Consider the following 19,859-nt stretch of genomic DNA (forward strand, 5'->3'; position numbering starts at 1 on the left):
TCCCCCACCCTGACTGACATCACTTCACCAGCCACCCTGAACCACTCTTTCTTGCAGAGAGCAGGATATTGAACACGACCTGCATGAACATGAAGGTACTTAATGTGTCAGTGTAAGTTTGTCTCTGCGGGCATGTGTGAGTGTGTGGATCCGTGCGTTGACTCATTTGGAGCCACGTTAGCAAATTTGGAGACACACCTTTGTAGCGCCATACAATGTCTAGGCAAGCAGAGGAATTAAGGAGTGGTATGTGGGCAGGTAATTAAATGAGGGAAAGGGAAGGAATCATAGCAAATACTGTGAAGGACAGAGTGGATTTCTTTTAAAATAAATGCTTTTGTGTCCACAGCCAAAATCAAATAGTTGTAACATATCAGGCTTGAATGAATGACAAGAGCAAAATGTCTATAAAGATACTTCATTAATGACATACAGTGTTGAATAGAGCCTAATTGAATGAAACACAATACAAGTGGTTTTCCAGGTTATCTGAGATGCAGAAGCAACAGTAGATGGTAACTGAGAGCTTGGTGACGTTCTGGCAGTGGAGCACGCACTCACACCCAAACAGCATAAGCTGGAGGTCTAAACCTCACGGGAAACACCAGCAGGGGACCCAGATGGGAGCGGGCAGGCGAGGGTGCAGAAAGTGTGGAACATCTTAGTCATGAGATCTTTCCACCAAAAGGGAGACGTATCATTAAGGTCTCAACATGCCTATTACACTGCTCCCTCATCTGGCCTCATCAAAACCAGATGGAACACTTGAGCTTTTTATACGAGCAGAGAGAGCGCCTGGTGAAAATAGGAGGAGAAAGTATTTTCTCTCTTAATGCCAAGTTTGAGGTTTGATCCTTTCTGTGATAGAAGTGACAGGGAAGTTGGTCTTCCTCTTTCCACGCTGATTTTGCATTGCAGAGCAGACGTTCTGAGAGCTGAATGCTAGCTGGGAGAGGAGAGTCGAGTTCTGGTGATCTTAATTTGTCTGATACTTTGGTTTTTATGCCTCTAAAGCTGAAGACATTCCCATCAGCTGCAGCTGTACTTTGTGTTTACTGTTTACTAGCAAATGTTAGCATGCTACGATGGTGTAGCGTAGACTGTTTTAAAGAAGTGGAGGTAGCTTTCAGGTCTTAAAAGTAAAGCCAATGCATAAGAACTTTAAACCTGCATGCTTTCCAATAGCCAGCGGGGGCAGCTAAATTGGTTGCAAAAAGTTTAAAATGTATGGCAGTCTATGAGAAAATTACCCTACTTTTCACTTGATTTATTACCTGAGTAAACAGTTGCCTAATAAGTTTATGATCTTAATTGCTAGTTCTATTTCTACTCAATACAGCATGATGTCCTATTGAGAGTGCAATAGGTGATAAAGCACGGTATGCTTGAGGGCATGGTTACTGTTGCTATCACATTGACCTGGTGTCCTGGGGTTTCTCAACTAGATCCACCTATTACCTCTCTCCTTCTCCAGCTTCTCATCTAAATATGGTCACTTCTGGCTCCAAAAAACAAGATGGCGACCCCCATAATGCCATAATGCGAGACTTCAAAAAGGTATTCCACAAATGAGTCGGTGATGGCACAGTGGCTACGTCCATTTCTGTATACAGTCTATGTGATGAACATGCTTAACTGCTGACTGATGCTAGCATTTAGCTCTTCACAGCCTTACTGAGCCGCTATCATGGCCACAGACTCTGAGCCTAGTTACCAAAGAATAAACTGTATCATTGTGAAAACTGTTTGCTATAATTACCATAAACAGATCTGACCACTGACATCATGGCTTGGTTCTATCCCACACCAGTGCTTATGGTTCCGAAAAACCACATTTCCCACAAACCCTTCTGCAGTCCCCATTTTTTTCAGTCTCATGCCAAAAAGAAATCAATGTCATAAAAGTCTCAAACCTGTTTATAAAGTACATGCCCTGATGGATACTGACAAACACATGGTTGAGCTTGCAACCATTTGGGGCTAGAACAACCTGCATTTATGCACTTGGGACTCAAACAAAAGCCAACACATTAGATGACAAAGGAATCCAAAGAATGTGTCATTATGGTTTCTGAAAGCTGAACGGCAGAGCGAATTCAAAGGTTAAGACAGAGGGAGGCCGAACAACACCTTCCATTGTAGAGGATGGAAAGGCCGCAGAAATGATTTACTCCCCCTGGCGAGTTCAACCCTCCTCTCTAACTGCCTCCCTTTAACCCTCTTGTCCTCCTATGGCCAATTCAGGTGAAAGTGTAAGCATTTACGGCAATATCTGCCCGCCACACCCCACATGAAAAGGAATGCTGATAAAACTAGGAGCAGCCTTAACACACCCAGGATTATCACCTCATTTGTTCTGTAAAGAGGAGAAGGAGGAGTAAGGAGAGGAGGGAGAGAAAGAGGAGGCATTGCCGGGTAGCTGCCACCTACAGCGGATCGTATTTCTACTGTTCTTATTATACAAAACAAAAAACCAACAACCCCATGCCATGTACAGAGAGTGCCTTGGCACCATGACTGTCCTTTTGAAGATGAAGATGATGATCAAAAGCAGTATAAACCACACTGTGATCATCATGCACTCTGACATGTGTTCCACCAAATATGAAACATTTCACTGATTCCATTGAAAATCCACTTAAATACTAAAACAGAAGAAAAAACCCAAAAAACAAAACACAGACTCGATGGAAAACTGCTGTCAGGGGCAGCTTGTGTTTCAGTCAGCCAAAGCTAATGAGAGCACTGAGGCTATGTTATTAAATATAATTGTGTTAAATTAGCCGTTGACTGTGTTTAATAAATCAGGTAAGATTTATTTATATCTAATTCTGTTCTGTAATAAGAAAACGAAAAAAAAAAAAAAAAACTAATACTTCGAGTGACTTTATATTTGACATTTTGACACTTTTAGGATCTTTAAATGTGTAAATTTATACAGATACACACTCAAGACATTCAATCCAACTGCAGGGGCGGGTCATAACTGTGCCATGATGCACTGTCCGGTTATTACCCGCACGTATCTCCGACCTGTCAGCAGACTTCAGATAATGTTGTCAGAATTAGATCCAACGATGAGGCTGCAAACCCAATTTAACTCAGACTGAACAAGCCTCTGGATTAGCCACGGCAGCTGAGTTTTAAAATAGCTCACTGCTGAGCCTCACAAGCCTTAAAGGACTCTGTGGAAAGCCCCACATCTGGGATTGTGTCAGTTGCTAATGCTTAAAAATTGATGCATTCCAGTGAAACAGGGCAGTTGGGGAAGATTGCTGAGGTAGCTGCAGTTTGACTGGAACAGAGGAGAACACTTAAAACAGCATGTACCTCCCTCTGCAGGTGAGAGCAACGAAATGTTAAGGTGCTGCTGTGAACACAGAAACGCTCCGGGGGTCTGTTTGAGAGAGAGGGTTTAACAAACTCTGAATTTAAACCTGAACTCTGGGCTGACTAATCTCCAAGATGGGAAACCCGCTTTCTAAATCAGGGCCAGAACACAGCAAGAACATCACAAAATACAAGTAGAGGGCAGAGCACACTTCTTCTGGGTCATACGAGATGATTGAGAGAGATTACTTATGTATGAGTCAATAAACTCCTGCAAATTATCATTCAATAATCATTCATTTGCCAAATGTAAGTTAAATCAGTGTCATATTAAAAGAGTATATTGAGTTTATTTTGTCTTTGTGTTCAGGGGGAAGTTGTAACTTTTTTTTCCTCAGCTGTTTACAGATTTGGTGCCTAAATAAAGTGCAAGTTAGCACATATTTAGAGCTGTGTCGGTGGTGTTTCTGACCACTTCACTGTGTCTTTAATTATCATACTCAAAGGGCACTTGCGGGGTCATAAATCTGAAAAAGGCTGTGACTGTGGGCTGGGATGAGATAATGACCACCAACTGTTCCTCGCCATGTTTCCTTCGCTGCATGGTGAAATACTGTGGACTTTGCCGAGGTCCCACAGCTGTTTGCTGTGCTGTTTGCATACTGCTGCTCAACCATCACAGCTCTTCTTCTCCTGTTCCAAACAAACTCGGGGTACAAAACATATCAATGTTCTTCCTGGAAAAGCCTTACCAGGCGTTATGAGAAGTTAAATAGAAAGGCTTCACTGAACTGAATTAGCAACAAACAATTTTTAATTAGTGATTGTTGATCAATGCCTTGATTAGACAATTTATTATTTACTCCATGGAATGGCTGTCAATGGCCATCCTAAATGTTTCACCTGACAGTTCAAAAGAAAGAGATATTCACTTCATTGTTATATAAATCAAAGCACATCCTGACAATTGACAAGATGCACCAATTATGTTTTTGCTTGAAAAATGACAATTATTCTCTAAACAAAACAGCTGCCGATTAGTTTTTGGTGTTTGTCCTTTTTTTTTTTTTTTTTGTAATTTAACTTATTCAGTAATCAACTAAATGTTTCATCCCTAAGTGCAGCGAAATGGATTTTCTCAGTGGGAATATTGTGGATTATTATTTCATTAAATCTAATTGAATTCATTTTCAAATCAAATTGTTTTTCTTTTGTGCTACTCAATTTCTGGCAAATGATTTGTTGCTTCTAATCTTTATAGCTGCACAGAGATAACTCGTACTCGTATAAGAAGGTAGAAGAAATATCAGTTGTTACTAAACTAAACGTAAATATTGCGGGTTCCCTTTTCTCCATTATTACTACATGTGGTATTTCCATACGCTATGGTCCCCTTGGCAGTTTCCAAACGCCAAAATAAACGTGGAGCAAGGGGAACTTGACGTTTCTATGCCAACAGCTATAAACATACAGAACCATGTGCAGTGGGAGCTGTGACTGACGTTTACTCACGGCTGTATTTTTAGGCACAGACACGAGGGAGTCTCCGATTGAATGACTGATCTGATGTGGAAAGGAAAACACCACCCTCTACCCACACAGCACTGCTCCCTCACACTGGAGCTGCTCTCTCTCACCACCAGATAGCACCAGAGCACAACCACACCCAACTTCTTCTGGGTGTGGATCCTGCAACTATGAAGCTGTGAACTACGAAAGAAGAACTCCAGAAAGGAATATGACAACCTTACTGTTTTTTAAAGGTGAACAAGAGATTTGAAGATTGAATAGGAGATTAATAGTTTTCTCTCAATCAAAATACAGTACTTTTCTGAAGAGATTTAATGGGAACAGTACAATGAAAATATGTATGAAAATAGGAATGTAAGAATAAAATGAAATACCTTAGTAAGAAGTACCTAAACAAAACCCTGGTACATGGAAAACCTTTGAAGCGATCAGATACTGACACTACTATACTGTAAAAAAAGTCTGTAGTTATTAACACATTGATGTGATGTCACTCACAACAGTAACATGCTGGTAAAAAATTAAGATTATGTAATGTAGGTTCTCAATCATACGTGACTGTAGATAAAGCCTGACACTATCGGTGTGAGCATGCTACTTTTAAACCAGTTAGTAGAGATAATGCTGCCCTGAGCAGACCCTAACGACCACTTCATTATCTGTTGTAGTTACTCATTTACAACAACACTATTCTATGAGGATTTGCTTTAAGCTACAACAAACCATTACCCCAACCTCTAGTCAATCAAAAGGCCTGAGCCTCGTTCATCTGACACCATGCTGGCTTTTTAATGTCGTCAGACACATGTTACCACACCTCAGTGCTCCACTTTTCAGACAGACAGTTCCCATACTGTAGGTGTGGTGCCTTATCCCATCATGACAGGCATGCCAAAGGGCTTGTCTGTGATCGTAATGTATGCATTGCGCAAGATTCTTCTTCACTCATGTTCAAATTTACTGTGAGATTTATTGCAGCTGCGGACGCCGGCGGCAAAACTGTGTGAGTCTCATTATAAGAACATCATCCAAGGAGAGAGGTTTCCTCTTCAGACAAGAGTATTCTTCTCTATTCACTGAACCATTTTCATAACTGTGTATGTTCAGAAAACTGATTTGACCTCTTCACGGCTCACCCTGTGCTGTGTAATGCAGTGGGAGAGCGCCCCCCTCAGGACTGAAATAACGCATGCAGACGCTGCTCTTAGAGTTGAAGTCCTGCCCTCACATCCAGGTTATCTTTTGTCCTGGAACAAGAGGGTTAACTGCATGTGGGGCAGGACTTCAGTTCTCAGAGCCAACACAGCACTCTGTCTTTCTTCCCACTTATTCAATGTGGATTGACTGAAGTTCTCAATTTGAACTTTTGTTCTTAACTGTGTGTTTTCTTACCATTGGCAGTAAATTGTTTAATTCTGTTGTCTGAATTTCACTCAGGTCATGAATGAATTCACCACAGTAGAGATGAAATACAAATAAATCACAAGATATACCAGATCATAATAATACTTGATTATTAATATGAGCTCACATCAGTGTGCTTTATGAGCAGCATCATCTGCATCGTGGATTTGTTTTGGGTTTGGGTTTCACACCTCAGGCTACATTCAAGCTGCTCTAACCTTTTAAGTGTGTGTCTAAAACTGATGACACACTAACTCTAGGCAGGTTAAGAGTTTGTGTCATGCACTAGATAAACAACAGAAATAGCACACTCACAACAGTGAGCCAGCTGTCTCACACCCATGTTTGACTGTAGTGTTGATATACAGTATTCTCAAAATCTAAAATTAAAGGGACCATGTGGAGTTTTTTGTAAACGAACAAGTTGTGTTTGAATTTAGTGCTTCTGATTCAAACGCTATAATTACATTCCTGAAGTGCATCTCTTAATACCAGCTAAAATATTTATGATTCTACTATCAAAAGTTTTCTTCTTCACTGCCTTTTTTGGCCATTACTGCCACCAAATGTCTAACAGTGGAATAGCGCCCATCTGATTCCTTATTTTCTCACTGATTTGTAGTATTAATGATAATAATAATAATAATAATAATAATAATAATAATAATAATAATATTACATGTACAGAAATTTGTAGAGCATTCGTAATTATTCTGTAAAACAACAAATATGAAGAAAAAAATTCTCCATGTCTTTCTAATATAAATACAATTACTCACTTTATAATCCTTATTATACTTATTTACTGAAACTACAATAAAATAAAGTAGATCTAACCGAAAACTCTTAACTTCTGTCCAGCCTATCTGTGAATGGCTGCACAGTAACAACCATGTGGTTTCACCATGCTGACAACAATGCGGTACAATACAGTAACTCCTCCCCACACAGTCACAGGTCTCTCCACTCACCTGTACAACACATCTTACTGTACAAATATCTGCTGCTTTCTTCATATGAGCTCATCGCTAGATGACTCCCTCGATTCAGATTCCATAATGAAGCCATTATAAGCCTGAGACAAGATCCCCCGGTAGCCCTCTGTGTCCCGGACACACTGTGCCAGCTGGTGTGAAGAGACTTAAAGAAGAAACAGGAACCACTTTCTAAGAGATGAAAGCCGGTAGTTGGCCCTGCCCCCCTGATTCAAGAGCTGAGCAGGTAAGTCAACATTATTTTAGCCCTCATCATCTTTTCTCATGTTGATCGATACATTTACTGTAAAATGTATTGGGTATGATTGCTTATTCATTCTTAATTATTTCCAGCAGGTACCTTTTTCGAGCCCGGCTGCGGATTAAACAACAACCAGTCAATCCAGTGATGAATACTTGGTTAAGATTAACTTAACACAACTAAACTGAACTCTTTTGTTGAACTTTTTTGTGTAATAGCTTCAACAGAAAAATATTTTTTCCCTTATATAATCTATTTATCAATCTACTGCACCTGTGTCCGACATTTGTCCAGGATCAATGTTACTTTTTCAGTTTTTGCCCACACAAGCAGTATGAATGGGAGGTGTTTGAGAGCCTCGGGGTGTGCTGGTGTACGTGACTACTCATGTCATTTTTCTTGGCAGTTTTAATGCAAAAAACATGACATGTTTCTAGGCAGTTCTCAATGCAGCCCTGAAGCCAAACGACTCTGAGTACACTAGTGCAGGAGACACTAGAAGTTCTTTTTCTTTAGGATTTTCCAGGCCCAGCTCTTATGATAATATAATAACTCATTTCTAAATCTCTGGGCTTTCTAGAACTAAGTGGAAAATCTGCAAGCATGATGTAATCAGCTCCACAAATTGATATGTTTGAAAACCAGCATTAGTAAACCCTGACTGTCTTAAGATCGCCAAGTCATGATTTTATGTCTTGTCAAAGGAGCAGTCTGCTCCAGCTGACACACGCACCTACTGTCGCCAGTCAACTGCAGGATGTGACAATTTATGACAGGGCACAGCTGAGCTGCTCCTAGGTCAGATTTAAAAGGGAAAGTGACGTAAATATGCCGTGCTCTCTTCTTCTAGGACTTCTGCGGCCTTTAACCCAGGACCTACAGGATGCTCTTTGATCTTCTCACATGTTGCACTGACTACAATCACTCACAGAGCAGCATTTTTCAGTGACGTGCTAAGAAGGACTCAGTAAACATGAGCTTGTTGTTGAAAACAAGTTGTTTGTCCAATATCTAATGTAATTTGATTCAAGAATGCCACATTTACTGCCAGACTGTATTAATAGTACCTGAAATTTAATTGAATTCAATTTGCAGCATATGCTCACAAATTCAGAGTGGACAGAGTGTAATACATGACAGTGACGGCGAATACTGTGCCATAACTGTGTAAATGTTTTTGGAAAATAAACTGAGAAGCCGAGGTAAAAGAATGACAACAGGACAGCACTTCTAGTATGTTCTGAGAGGCAGAAAGACTGATTATAAAATGAGAGAAATGCCCTCATCCTTAAAATCAAGTATAATCATAAACAACCACTTTATAGCAAACTGCCCAAACTAACGTCACACAACTTAAAGAGACAGCTACATTGAAACCCTACAAAAATCTGTGATACTTAACAAATATATAATATCTGAAGGTACAGCATGAATCATCATACTGCCCACCATCTGTAAAGCTCAATATCTTAGCATGTTATATCTGGTTTGTTTAATCCATAGTCTAAAACTGACTATTCATTTTTTTCTACAGTGGGTAACATACAGGGCTACATCTCCCTTCACAGAGTCCTTCCGATGGATGCAACCTCATGGTGACAACAGCACTAAAGAAAATCCCTGCGTCCAGCCAAGATTTTCTTCCCACCGTACAAAACCAGGCTAGTGTTACCATGTGTCCAGGCTTTGTGCTTGGCTAAGCTAACTGGCTGTAGCATCATACTGAACAGAAAGTTCTCAAACTCTCATCGAAAGAGGGAATAAACACATTTGCCAAAATGTAGAGACAAATGTTTTGTACTTTGACTTTTTTTACTTTTAAAGTCAGACTTCTGGTTTTGTGACGCCACTAACGGATCAGAACTGACAGGCGGTCTACAAGAGAAAGACAACTGGATTGGTGGAAAGCCTGAAAAAAGCCTCGAGAAACTTTTAACATGTCACTGAAATCACATCGTGTTTATTTGACTAAGGTCTGATGTTTTCTGCAGTACATTAATAACTACAGCTGCATACAATGACCACCGCAAGATACGTTAGCATCCTTAGGTAAACTACTGATGTCACTGTTTACTATATGGACCATGGAGTGCAGAGAAATTCCTAATGGAGGTCACGAGGGGTTTAAATAAACTCCCAGTACATTACCGGATGTGTTTCCACAGTCCCAGTGCTGCTCATAAATAGAATCAGCTCTAAATGTATGTGTCCCATGTGTCTCTCTGTCTCATCAGGGTTCCTTTACTGTTCCCAGAGGGCATAAGAACTGTGTCCAAATCCCGTTTGGGTTTTCCCTGAGACACAAGTTCACTGTTTATGTTATGACTCATGCCTACTGGTTCACCAGCACCAGTCACAGTGGCGTGGGCCATCTAGCCTGTTTTATATACACTCATGAGCCCTGGAAAAACTGCACATGCACACACACACACACACTGGTGCACAGTAAGTGGTAGCTGGATTGCTCCAGAGTGGGAGTTGTGGCTGTTTCCAGGAAGAATGCTGGCTTTTCCACAAACCAGGCCAAAGCCAGATCCAGAGCTCAGCCACCGCGGCCCACACAGCTCGGCGTGTGTCAGACATTCATCTCTAACAGAGCGTTTGTTTGGCAATGAGTGTGATTAAATGGCATTCGGGCTCTTAGCATGTCAAGCAGGACGTTATACTTTACCAGTGTTGTAAAAAATGACCTGACACGTTCTCAACTCTCAGCTCCTGTATAAGAGAGATGGAGTGTGGGCTTAATTTAGCTCAAAGAGCCACCTGTTCAACCTGTTGTGCCTGAGAAAATTCTTTACCGGCCTCTTGTGTTAAGTGATTTAATGTCCGATTAACAGCCTGGAGAAAACCCAGTGTTATAAAACTTCCCTCACACAATATGAATGTTAAGTCACACATGATGTTGGCATCACACCTGAATTGACAAGTGTGGGTTTGTATTTAAGAAAAATCTGCTTCGGTACATCCTCCTGGGCCCCTGGGTAGACATGCCACTTTTGGCAGTGTAAGAAAGGGAAAACAAACACGGATGAGAAGTCAAAGTTCAGCGAGAGAATGTCGACTGATGCACCTTGTGTCTGACACGGATTATTTACAGTCTTACTCAGCCACGCCCCCTTCCTCATGACCTTTCAGCTGACCTCATTCCAACATGGTCGCAGGAGCATGTTAATATCCATGTTCCCACCTCTGCACACGCAGAGCTGTTGTAGTGCATCTGACTGGAAGCTGAACAACTCAGTGTGGGGGCAAGCGATAGCTCAAGCTGAGGGGCTAGTCAGTGGACAGAGGACGGAGCTGTCATCGTCCAGAACGGACGCCAGCGAAAAGTGGACAGCTAAGACCTGAAAGCCCCTGGACTGAAGAGCACAGATCAGCAGGGGCAGCAGCTGCATTTAACTCTTCAGCATCTCCGAAACATTAGATAGAACATTATAATGTTGGGGTCAGATAAAAAACGGTAAATTAGCTAATCTCACCACAGATTAGAGTGATGTATCGTTGTGTATCAAGGCAATACTATTTCCTTTTCATGTGACTGAAAATATATCCGTCTACTCCAGTAGATATCACGCGCCAAAGGGTATAGTCTTCCTGTTTGACCGACATTTAGATCATATGCCTATATTAAGATTAAATCCGAAGATACTTGATATTGGTGTCAATTAAAAACTATTCAAGTGTAAAATATACACATAGAGCACATAGATGTGCTCCCAGTCATAGACAAAAGTGTCAAGAAGAATGTTTTTACCGATCTGGTTTTCTCAGAGTAAGAGGATTGAACAGTTATTTCAAGGGTATAGGGTTTATCTCCTCATTCCTCTGCCATTTTGAATTCATAGTGCCATATCGTACAATGACGGAGAGATACAAGGACAGTAATTATATTGGATTTTGAACAAAGCCTTGACAGTCCGCCAACTGGTGGTTGGGAGATGGTACTCATCCACGGTCATTAATGATCAAATTATTGCCTTTACTATTAACCAGCCAAATTATACTATTTACTCATCACAAAAAGTCTTGTTGGGAGCTGTTAGCCCTCAGCTAAGTAAGGTTTCCGACAATCCCCACTTAAGTTTTGGGCTTGATGGCTCCGCTTCCATGCAGGTTTAGCTGTGCGTTTGCAGGGTTATCCCTAGAAAATTAAATAAACACAAGCCTAAAAAGTGAAAGTGTGAAATGGGACTAAGGTAAACAGAGTATGTAAACATTAGCCATGTTTTCCATCGGACATTTACCCCGGGGCCAGCAGAAATGTAGTGTGAATCGTCACCAATTTGTGTGTGCGAATGGGCTAAATTAACTTAACAGGTTGAAGAATGTGCAGTTTGAAAAGCCCTGAATAAGATTTGCTTTTGTTACCACCACATCTCAACACAGGATGGAAGCCAAGTTACACATTAACTTGCCCATATCTCAGCCCAGTTTCCTCACAGCCCCTTATCACTGTTGCCTTCCTTTCAATTACAGCCATCTTAGATCAGATAAGACTATACCAACACTTTCTCTGGGGGGATGTTCCTGCACTTTGTGAGACTGTACTCAGGCCCAAGCGAAACATTCCAACATGCTCACAATGACGATGCAAACTTGCCGATTTTTTGCATGTATGATGCTAAGCACATTCGACACGTTCAGTTTAATGTGTTAGCCTGCTATCATTTATAAATTAGCACTAAACAAACAGCTATGGCTAAGTCAGTTTAGCTACTTTGATCATGCTAGAGATGAAGTCAAGGCATCGACAAAGTCAGTAGGCTTCAATGTGTGGGAGAGATGAATGTCTGTAAAAGATTTCATGGAAATCTATCTAATATTTGTTGAGATGTTTCAGTCAAGACCGAGGCAGTGGACTGACCGACAGACAAAACCCTTTCCTGGTCTCGCCACGAGCATGGCTCAAAACGAGTGATTGTGTATGCCACTGAGTAATATACCAAACTAATGTGCAGTCGTTGGATCAAACAGCTAATTATTTATCTGCTGTGTTAGAGGGAACTATCTGGTGGGAGCATACAAATCTTGTTTCTCCGGGGGAAATCCAAGATAAAGCCATCAAAGCAGTTGCCATTGAACAGACACAAGGGTTTCACGTCTTTTGTAAGACTGTCTGTTGGTTCAAAGGCTGGCAGCTGGTATGGGGACTGGCGGTAGCTCCAACCTGGCAGGTGGATTAAACCAGGGCTAAGATGGAGCGATTCATCTGATTGAAGCAACCAGAACACACATACACACACAAATAAGCCTTTGATACATAGCCAAACTTGACTAGACAGGTTTGGGAGGGACCTGGAAGCATTGTTACAACAGCACTCATTAGCTGTTGTGCAGTAGAAAATATGCTCAGTTCAGCTCGGTTCAGCCTGGACTGGTTTGAATTATGCACTGTGACATTATGGACTGTCAGTCTTGGGGACACTGCAACGTGAGCCAAATTGAAGGCCTCCCACGGCGTCTGAGCGTAATGAGGGCTAATCCCTTTGCAGCTGCATCTAAGAACAGACACTCTGTGAAAGTGGCACAGAAAGTCCCGGCGGCACCTTCGCCAGGGCACAGTGGACAACGGCTGACAGGTTTCAAGGTTACACATGAACATGACTAATGCACAGGGTAAACATACCACACGTGAAGCTTGTTTTGGAGCTCTTAGGGTTAGTAACATGACCTGCATTGATCAAAGTATCAAGGCTAATGAACATCATCATCAGTAAAGTGATAAATATGCAAAAAATATCCTGCATAATTAGAACTGCCAAAGTAGTATTAGCACCAAAATCAACATTTTAGCGAGTCGGTTTTAGAGAGAGGAGGCAATAAAGCACACAATCCTCTAGCATCCAGCTACTTTGAGACTTTGACGCTCCTCTCATTCCTTTTTTTTAACCTTTACAAACACCACTATTTCAATATCCTGCAACATTCATCTCTCTTACCGTGCCTCCTGTGTTTTCTCAGGCGCCAAAATACAATGAGGGTGACTAAGTGCCCCAAAACCACCAGGGCGGGGAGAGTGGGTCCTGGGGGGCTTGGAGGCATTTGTTGGGAAAGATAGAGATAAGACAGAGGGGATGAGGGGACAAGCCTGGGCTGGGGTGACAGGTGGGGCCTTCAGTGGGAGAGGGGGGAGAGAGGGGAGTGTGGGTGTGGCAGGGACACTTAAAAAAGGAGGCCGGAGAAGGAATTCCTGCTGTTTTACCCACCCTGAGGCTATTACTGACAGTCTTCTTCTGGTCTGCCTCTTAGTGATTGTTCAGCTGTTTTCATACACCGGCCTATTCTGGACAAGTTTTACTGTATGTTCTAGGTTAAAATGCGTTTGCCTTAACTAAATATTTTCTTCATCCATGTTAATCTGTGCTATGGATATCTTTATTATTTTTGGCATCTTTCTGTATCAGCTGCCGCAGGATGAAAAATAACACGATATTGTGTGTATTAGTTCCTTATCTGATGCACCTCTGCCACACATTCCATCTAACTGCGACAACCACTTCATGTTATCTTGCAGGATGACCTTGCTATCTGCATTCTTGTCTAATAACTCATTTCTGGAGAACAGGGTCAGACTCAATGAAGCTATAACAGGCAGTAATATCCTAAAGGGAGTCCAGCGCTCTGAAAGGGCAATGTGATTATTAGAAACTGCCTTACCGTAGTACAAAATACATAATAAACACAACCAGATAGTTGGCAAAATGAATGAAAATGACACATTTTAAAAGCCCCTTCTATATTTTTGACACGGCAACAATAACAAACACACTTCGGCAGATGCACTGGGATTGTACGGGGCCATGGCAGGTGGTCGTGTTTTACGGCAATCTGAAATAGCCGAGACAGCAGGCACCCGCGGCCGTCTCTCGCACACGCAGACAAACAAAGGTTTTAAATAAAAAAAATCTCTTTATATCAGCCCTGTTTGTTTACAGATGTCGTATTGAGGGGAAAAACACCTCCTAAAGGGGGGCGGGGGTGGGTGTAGGGGGGGTGACATGTCCCACCTCAACACCTGCCCACTCACCCACTTTTATCTACGTACCACAAAATAAAGGAAAATATAGAAGGCAGCCAACCTCACTCATAACTCACGTCGGTCACATTGTGGACAGGTTTAAAAATGGAACACAATCTGCGTGGCGGTAGCTGAAGGCTGTGCTGTTCAATGTGAATGTGCGTGTCTCTGTTGTGTGAGTATGAGCACCGATCGGGAACACAACAAGGTTTCACACAGTGCCTTTGCCAAAAAACTCAACAACAGGCAGCAGCCAGACAGACGGACGCAGTTAGACACACACAGACACGCCACAGCAACCCCACTCTGTGGACCTACCAGGTATGATCTTCATCTAACAGACGGTACAGAGAGGAAGAGGAGGACGAGGAAGAAGAAGAGCAGAGCTGGACAGAGGGGGAATGAAGAGGACAGGAGAGGCTCCCGTTTGTTTGCTCTGAACGGGCTTGTTTCTGCGTTGTGTTGAATTTTGACAGGCTGTGCCTTCTGCTAGGATCCGTCAGCCTGCTCTCCCGTGGCCAGGGGAGGAGGGACGACACAACAAGCTTGGGGAAGGGGGCAGGCGAGGGGTGAGGGGGCGAGGGGCTCTGAGGGATGAGGGGGGTGGGTGGGCAGGGGGAGAGGGCAGGAGCTGACTGAGGGTTATAAATATCCACCAGAGCCAGATGATCACTGTGTCACAGTTAGAAACTGATGGAAGAGCTCTGGCGGGACACTTGGCTATACTCGCCCCCCAGAGACACCCCCCACCAAACACAAGCACCCCACACTCTCTTCCTACTTCTCTCTTTGATCACGATGGTGGCGGGTTTATTCTGTGATATTAAGTCACAGCACTCAGCAAGAAAAACAGATCTCAAGTTTGAGCCCCCTGGGGTCATATGTGCTAGAGTCATCATTTGGACGTAATGTTGTCAGCGCGTACAAAATGGACTCATCACTACCATACCACAAGGACTTGGGCAATGGTTTAATCATTGATGATAAAACAAAATTAAGTAAAACTTCTGATGTCGAGATTTTAGCTTATTCTTCTGTTTCCCTCATGATGCATGAGGTCAGTAAAACTGGATATGTTCAGTATCGAAATGGGGAAAAGCCCTGGCAGTAACGTAAGTGCACAGAAATAGCAACAAAGCCAGTAAGAATGAAACTGGGAGCTCCAGTTAGACTGCTGGTATATTTACTCAACCTGCCTCACGCAGAGTTTAGTGATGGACAGACTTTAGCGTGGCCGGAGCTCTCAATGTTCATCCCCTATTGCTTTTGGGATCACAGCTATGCACAACATTCTCTAAATATAGTTATTTCTAATATATGCATATGGCTTTGTCAGTTGTGCTGCTGACAACTGGCTCAATTTCTATGTAATGCTGAAAGCAATTCCAGCCAGTGTCTGGAGAGCAGAGCCGGGGTTGTCTTCTCTCATGAAACATGGACACTATAGATGGAAGAGCTGTGCGAAATGAAGGCAGCTATACTGAGAATCCATGTGGGGGATTTACAGAGGATCGCAGGGAATTCCTCATGATGAACATCTTCATGTGCCTTCACGAACTCCTGAACTCCTGAACAGCCTCATGCACATATCATTCATGTTAAGGCGCACAGCCATGAGGTATTCTAAGCTTTTGTCCTGGGGGGAATGCCTCCTGCCTCGGTCTACAACCATATAGCCCCATTTTGTAAACATCGCTCTCCTCTACTTAACAGTTAATGACTGAGCAGCTGGTGAGGTCCCTCTTGAGAAAAATAATGCTTAAAGTAAAAGTCAAAACTTAAAGGTCAAATTTAAAATAAGACCTAGTCCTACAGAATACTAAACATGTGCACACTTTACAGAGAGCCTCACAAACTATCGTCACAAAACTGAAGTTGAGTCAGTCAGCCCAACGTGTACCCTGGGAAATGACTAATGTCATAACCATCTTGGCCAAGCTCTCAGTAAATCCCACATGTTATTGATCTCTCTGTTTCCGGGGTTTGGTCGACAGTGAATTAACTGCTTTACTGCTCCAGCAGATTTCTGATTCAGTGTTACTGTCTAGCCACTAGTCATTATGTTTCAACAGACTGCGATTAAATTTGATATCAAACGCTGTGCCCGCCAAACATTCTCAAACTGGCAACTAAAACTCCTGTATTGGACGATCACTCAACTGGGACCTGGGGGAGAAGGTTGCCCATTACACCGTGTACTTAGCGTAGCTTCGCAAATGCGTATTAATCTGATATTAGAAACCTCTAAGTTCATTCTCGATCAAAGGGCTATTAACAATGGACGAAGACCAGAATGTCTGTGGATGCTAATGGATAGACCGACAACCAATGAGAACAACAAAACCTGTGACGTAGCCCTGAGCAACACATGCAAGTTGGGGCGAATGCTTGGTCATTTTCATGGAGGTAAAAAATGTATGGCCTGGTCAAATTACAGCCGAACACTACACGTAAACGTGTTTCTGAAAACATATAAGACAGGTAAAAGGCGAAAGAGTAAGAGTACTCCTTTGATTTTTTTTTGATTGGCCTGTCAGAAGCCAAGTGGCAGGGAAACTTGTGGGAATGAATGGGAGGGTGGCCAGATGTATCAGCCAGAGAAAATGAAAGATAAGCTTTCACTTTCATCTAGTTTCAAGGCTACTGAGTAGTCATTTGCACGCACATTATTTGCGTGCCCCTGCCTACTGAACATTTCACAGTTGAAATTATATCACAGAGGTATTGGTTTCTGATTCTTACTTTTTATTTAGATCGTTATTTTTTTTGTTTTTTTTATGAAATAATGCAGCAGCTTTGGAGCATGTAAGTCATCTCCAGTTTCATTCGGACTCTGTATTTCCAGCCCTGGCACACACTGTTGTATCATCATCTATTCATTGTTAAAATGTTTGCTTGGCGTGCTTATGTCTCAATTTAAGAAAGGTAAGCAATATGTTCCGACACTTATGATGAGTCCAATAAAGAAGTGTTTTCACAGGTGGAGTCAGCAGTAAAAGATAGGTCACCGCAGCTAAGGTCATATACTTTGTTTTGAGGAAAACATCACTGGTGGCCAACAGCAGAAACAGAAGCAGCTAGTTAAGCTGCCAGCTCACAGCACAGGCTATTGATAGATAGCATGAGATTAAACATTCATTATATCCCCCATTCTATTCTTTTTCTCCTCGAAAAGGTCACGCTCATAACTCAAGCTCTCAGATTTGAGAATGTTGCGGGTGAGTCACGACATCAAAATGAAGTGCCACCATAATGAAAGGCACAGAGCTGCAGCATGCTGAAGCTCCTCATTTAACCAATCACACAAGTATGCGCCGGGCATGATTTCAGAGATGGAGGACCTCGGTGACATGTCTGGGATACGATTTAGCCTAATTGCCCCTGGTGCCACGAGTGGGACTTTAAACTGCCTCTCAGGCATGTTCATTTCACACAAAAGTGCTCACTGCACAGCTTTTGTTCAAGCGCACACACACACAGCACCCTCCATTCAACACAAATCAAAAGTGCATCACGCAATGTGCTCCCTTGAAATCAAAACCCAGCTTGAGGAGCTCTTGTTTTGACAGCGACATTTTTGTGGCATAAGTCAGTTTTTTCAAATATTTTCCCTCTTCCTGGTTTTCACATCACTGACGCAATGAAAGGGAAACAGACATTGAAGCAGGACAAAAGTCGACATACCTAACTGCAGTTAAATCCCAGGATGTAACTGAGTCTGCTGCTGACAGCTATTTAATTAGCTGGCATTCCAAGAATGCCACACTCAGAGAGATCACGGCACAAAAAAAAAATGCATCTCTGTAAAACCACTGCCTTATCTAACACTATTCATTATATCTGAGGTAAACTCTAGGTAAGCTGCTTTGGCAACAGTGCACAATCTGGGTAATGCTAAGCTTGATAAAATGAAAACAAGGTGTGTCCACTGCTTGCAAAAATGTGTTGCTAAAGCTTTTATCAAAACACCTCTGACTACAGTTGAAGCACGTGGTCTGTGTGGCAGATGACAATGGTTGATTATGGACAGCAGATGTCAGCAGTGGGTCACCAAACACAGTGGTCATCTGATGACCATATCTGATTCTGTCACACATCAGAAGGACCTCCACGATTAAAAGTAGCACTGAAACCTTTTTTTAATGTTCACAATTCCAGTTGTCGGTGCCAAGCAGAGTTCAAGATATTTCCATATGTTGAAGTGCACTGCAGCTAATTAAGTTCCGTTTATAATGAATTGCATATGGTGTTTGCTGTAGATGTGAGTCATAAATCCAGTTTTGTCAAACTGCAAAGGGGACTTTTATTTTCCTGATGAGTACCACAGATTGAATGAAACAACCAGCCTGCTAATTGAATCCAGACCTGCTGTCACGTGTGGAACCAAACAAACACACCCATGGAGCTGTGAGCAAGCTATTCCAACTTCCTGACTCTTTGTCCGTTGCTCACACCCACAACAGACAACGCCCATGTGAAGCCACTGCTATACATCCTCACAGGGCCACTAAAATACACACATTAGTCAAACTAAAATATTATTTAACTTCAGAAAGTTGGGAAATATTAGACATCATGACAAATCTGGAGTCATGTGAATATGCCTCACCATCATGAGTTAAGACTGCTAGTTTCACTTCAGCAGCACCAACCGCAGCATGAGATGGCACCTTTTTTCTGGACTCTCTGGAGCTGTTATTTTCCAGATCCGGCAAAAGAGGCCAGCGTGTACCCCCTGTTATCACACTGTCTACATAACTCCCTTGTCCTACGCATACCATTTCATAATGGCATGCAAGGGGCACGCTTATCTTCTTTAAAAGACAGGCGGAAAAGAGAACTGAGAAAACAACCACAGACACAGAACAGTGCCAAGAACATCGTCTTACTGGAGTAAAGAGGAGAAATCCTCCCAAGCGCACCACACCTCCCTCTCTTAGTCAGCCTGGCTGTAACTCACAACTATCTCTTCAGGGAACAGGCGAGGCTGGATCTCAGCAAACTGCCCCACCTTGTTGGAATGAGTGCAGGTCTGCATAATCTCATTTGGCAAACACTCAGAGATGGCTCCAGAGATTATTGTTTCCACCGACACATGTGCAGAACGCAAAGTATGACAGAACAGCACTGGAATTCCCCACCCAAAAAATGTGTGATTTTTGGGTTGAATTTATTATATGATAAAATAGACTGATAATTACTACTGCCACATGCTCTACATGTAAACACTGGGATAATTTGCAGATGAAATGTACTTGATACTGAATGCAAAAGTTTTATATATAGTTTTTATGTATAACTTTCACCTGTGATTATGTGTGAAGGAGGAGCCCATGTCATA

The 19,859-nt window shown here is 42.3% G+C and overlaps 1 protein-coding gene across 15 annotated transcripts in view; it reads right to left on the reverse strand.

Annotated features, from left to right (window-relative positions):
• Positions 1 to 19,859, reverse strand: part of plecb (plectin b) — a 138,923-nt gene that overhangs the window by 42,547 nt on the left and 76,517 nt on the right. For 2 of the 15 annotated variants that reach the window (XM_084356412.1, XM_084356411.1), the window contains exon 1: positions 14,837 to 15,003. The exons of the other annotated variants lie outside the window; for them this stretch is intronic. In XM_084356412.1, the coding sequence (XP_084212538.1) occupies positions 14,837 to 14,852 (16 nt within the window). In that variant the 5' untranslated portion in view covers positions 14,853 to 15,003. Of the gene's footprint in view, positions 1 to 14,836; positions 15,004 to 19,859 lie in introns of those variants that run through there. 15 annotated transcript variants of the gene reach the window in all.

Source organism: Pagrus pagrus, assembly GCF_965226575.1.
Source record: "Pagrus pagrus genome assembly, chromosome: 7".
NCBI lineage: Eukaryota > Metazoa > Chordata > Actinopteri > Spariformes > Sparidae > Pagrus > Pagrus pagrus.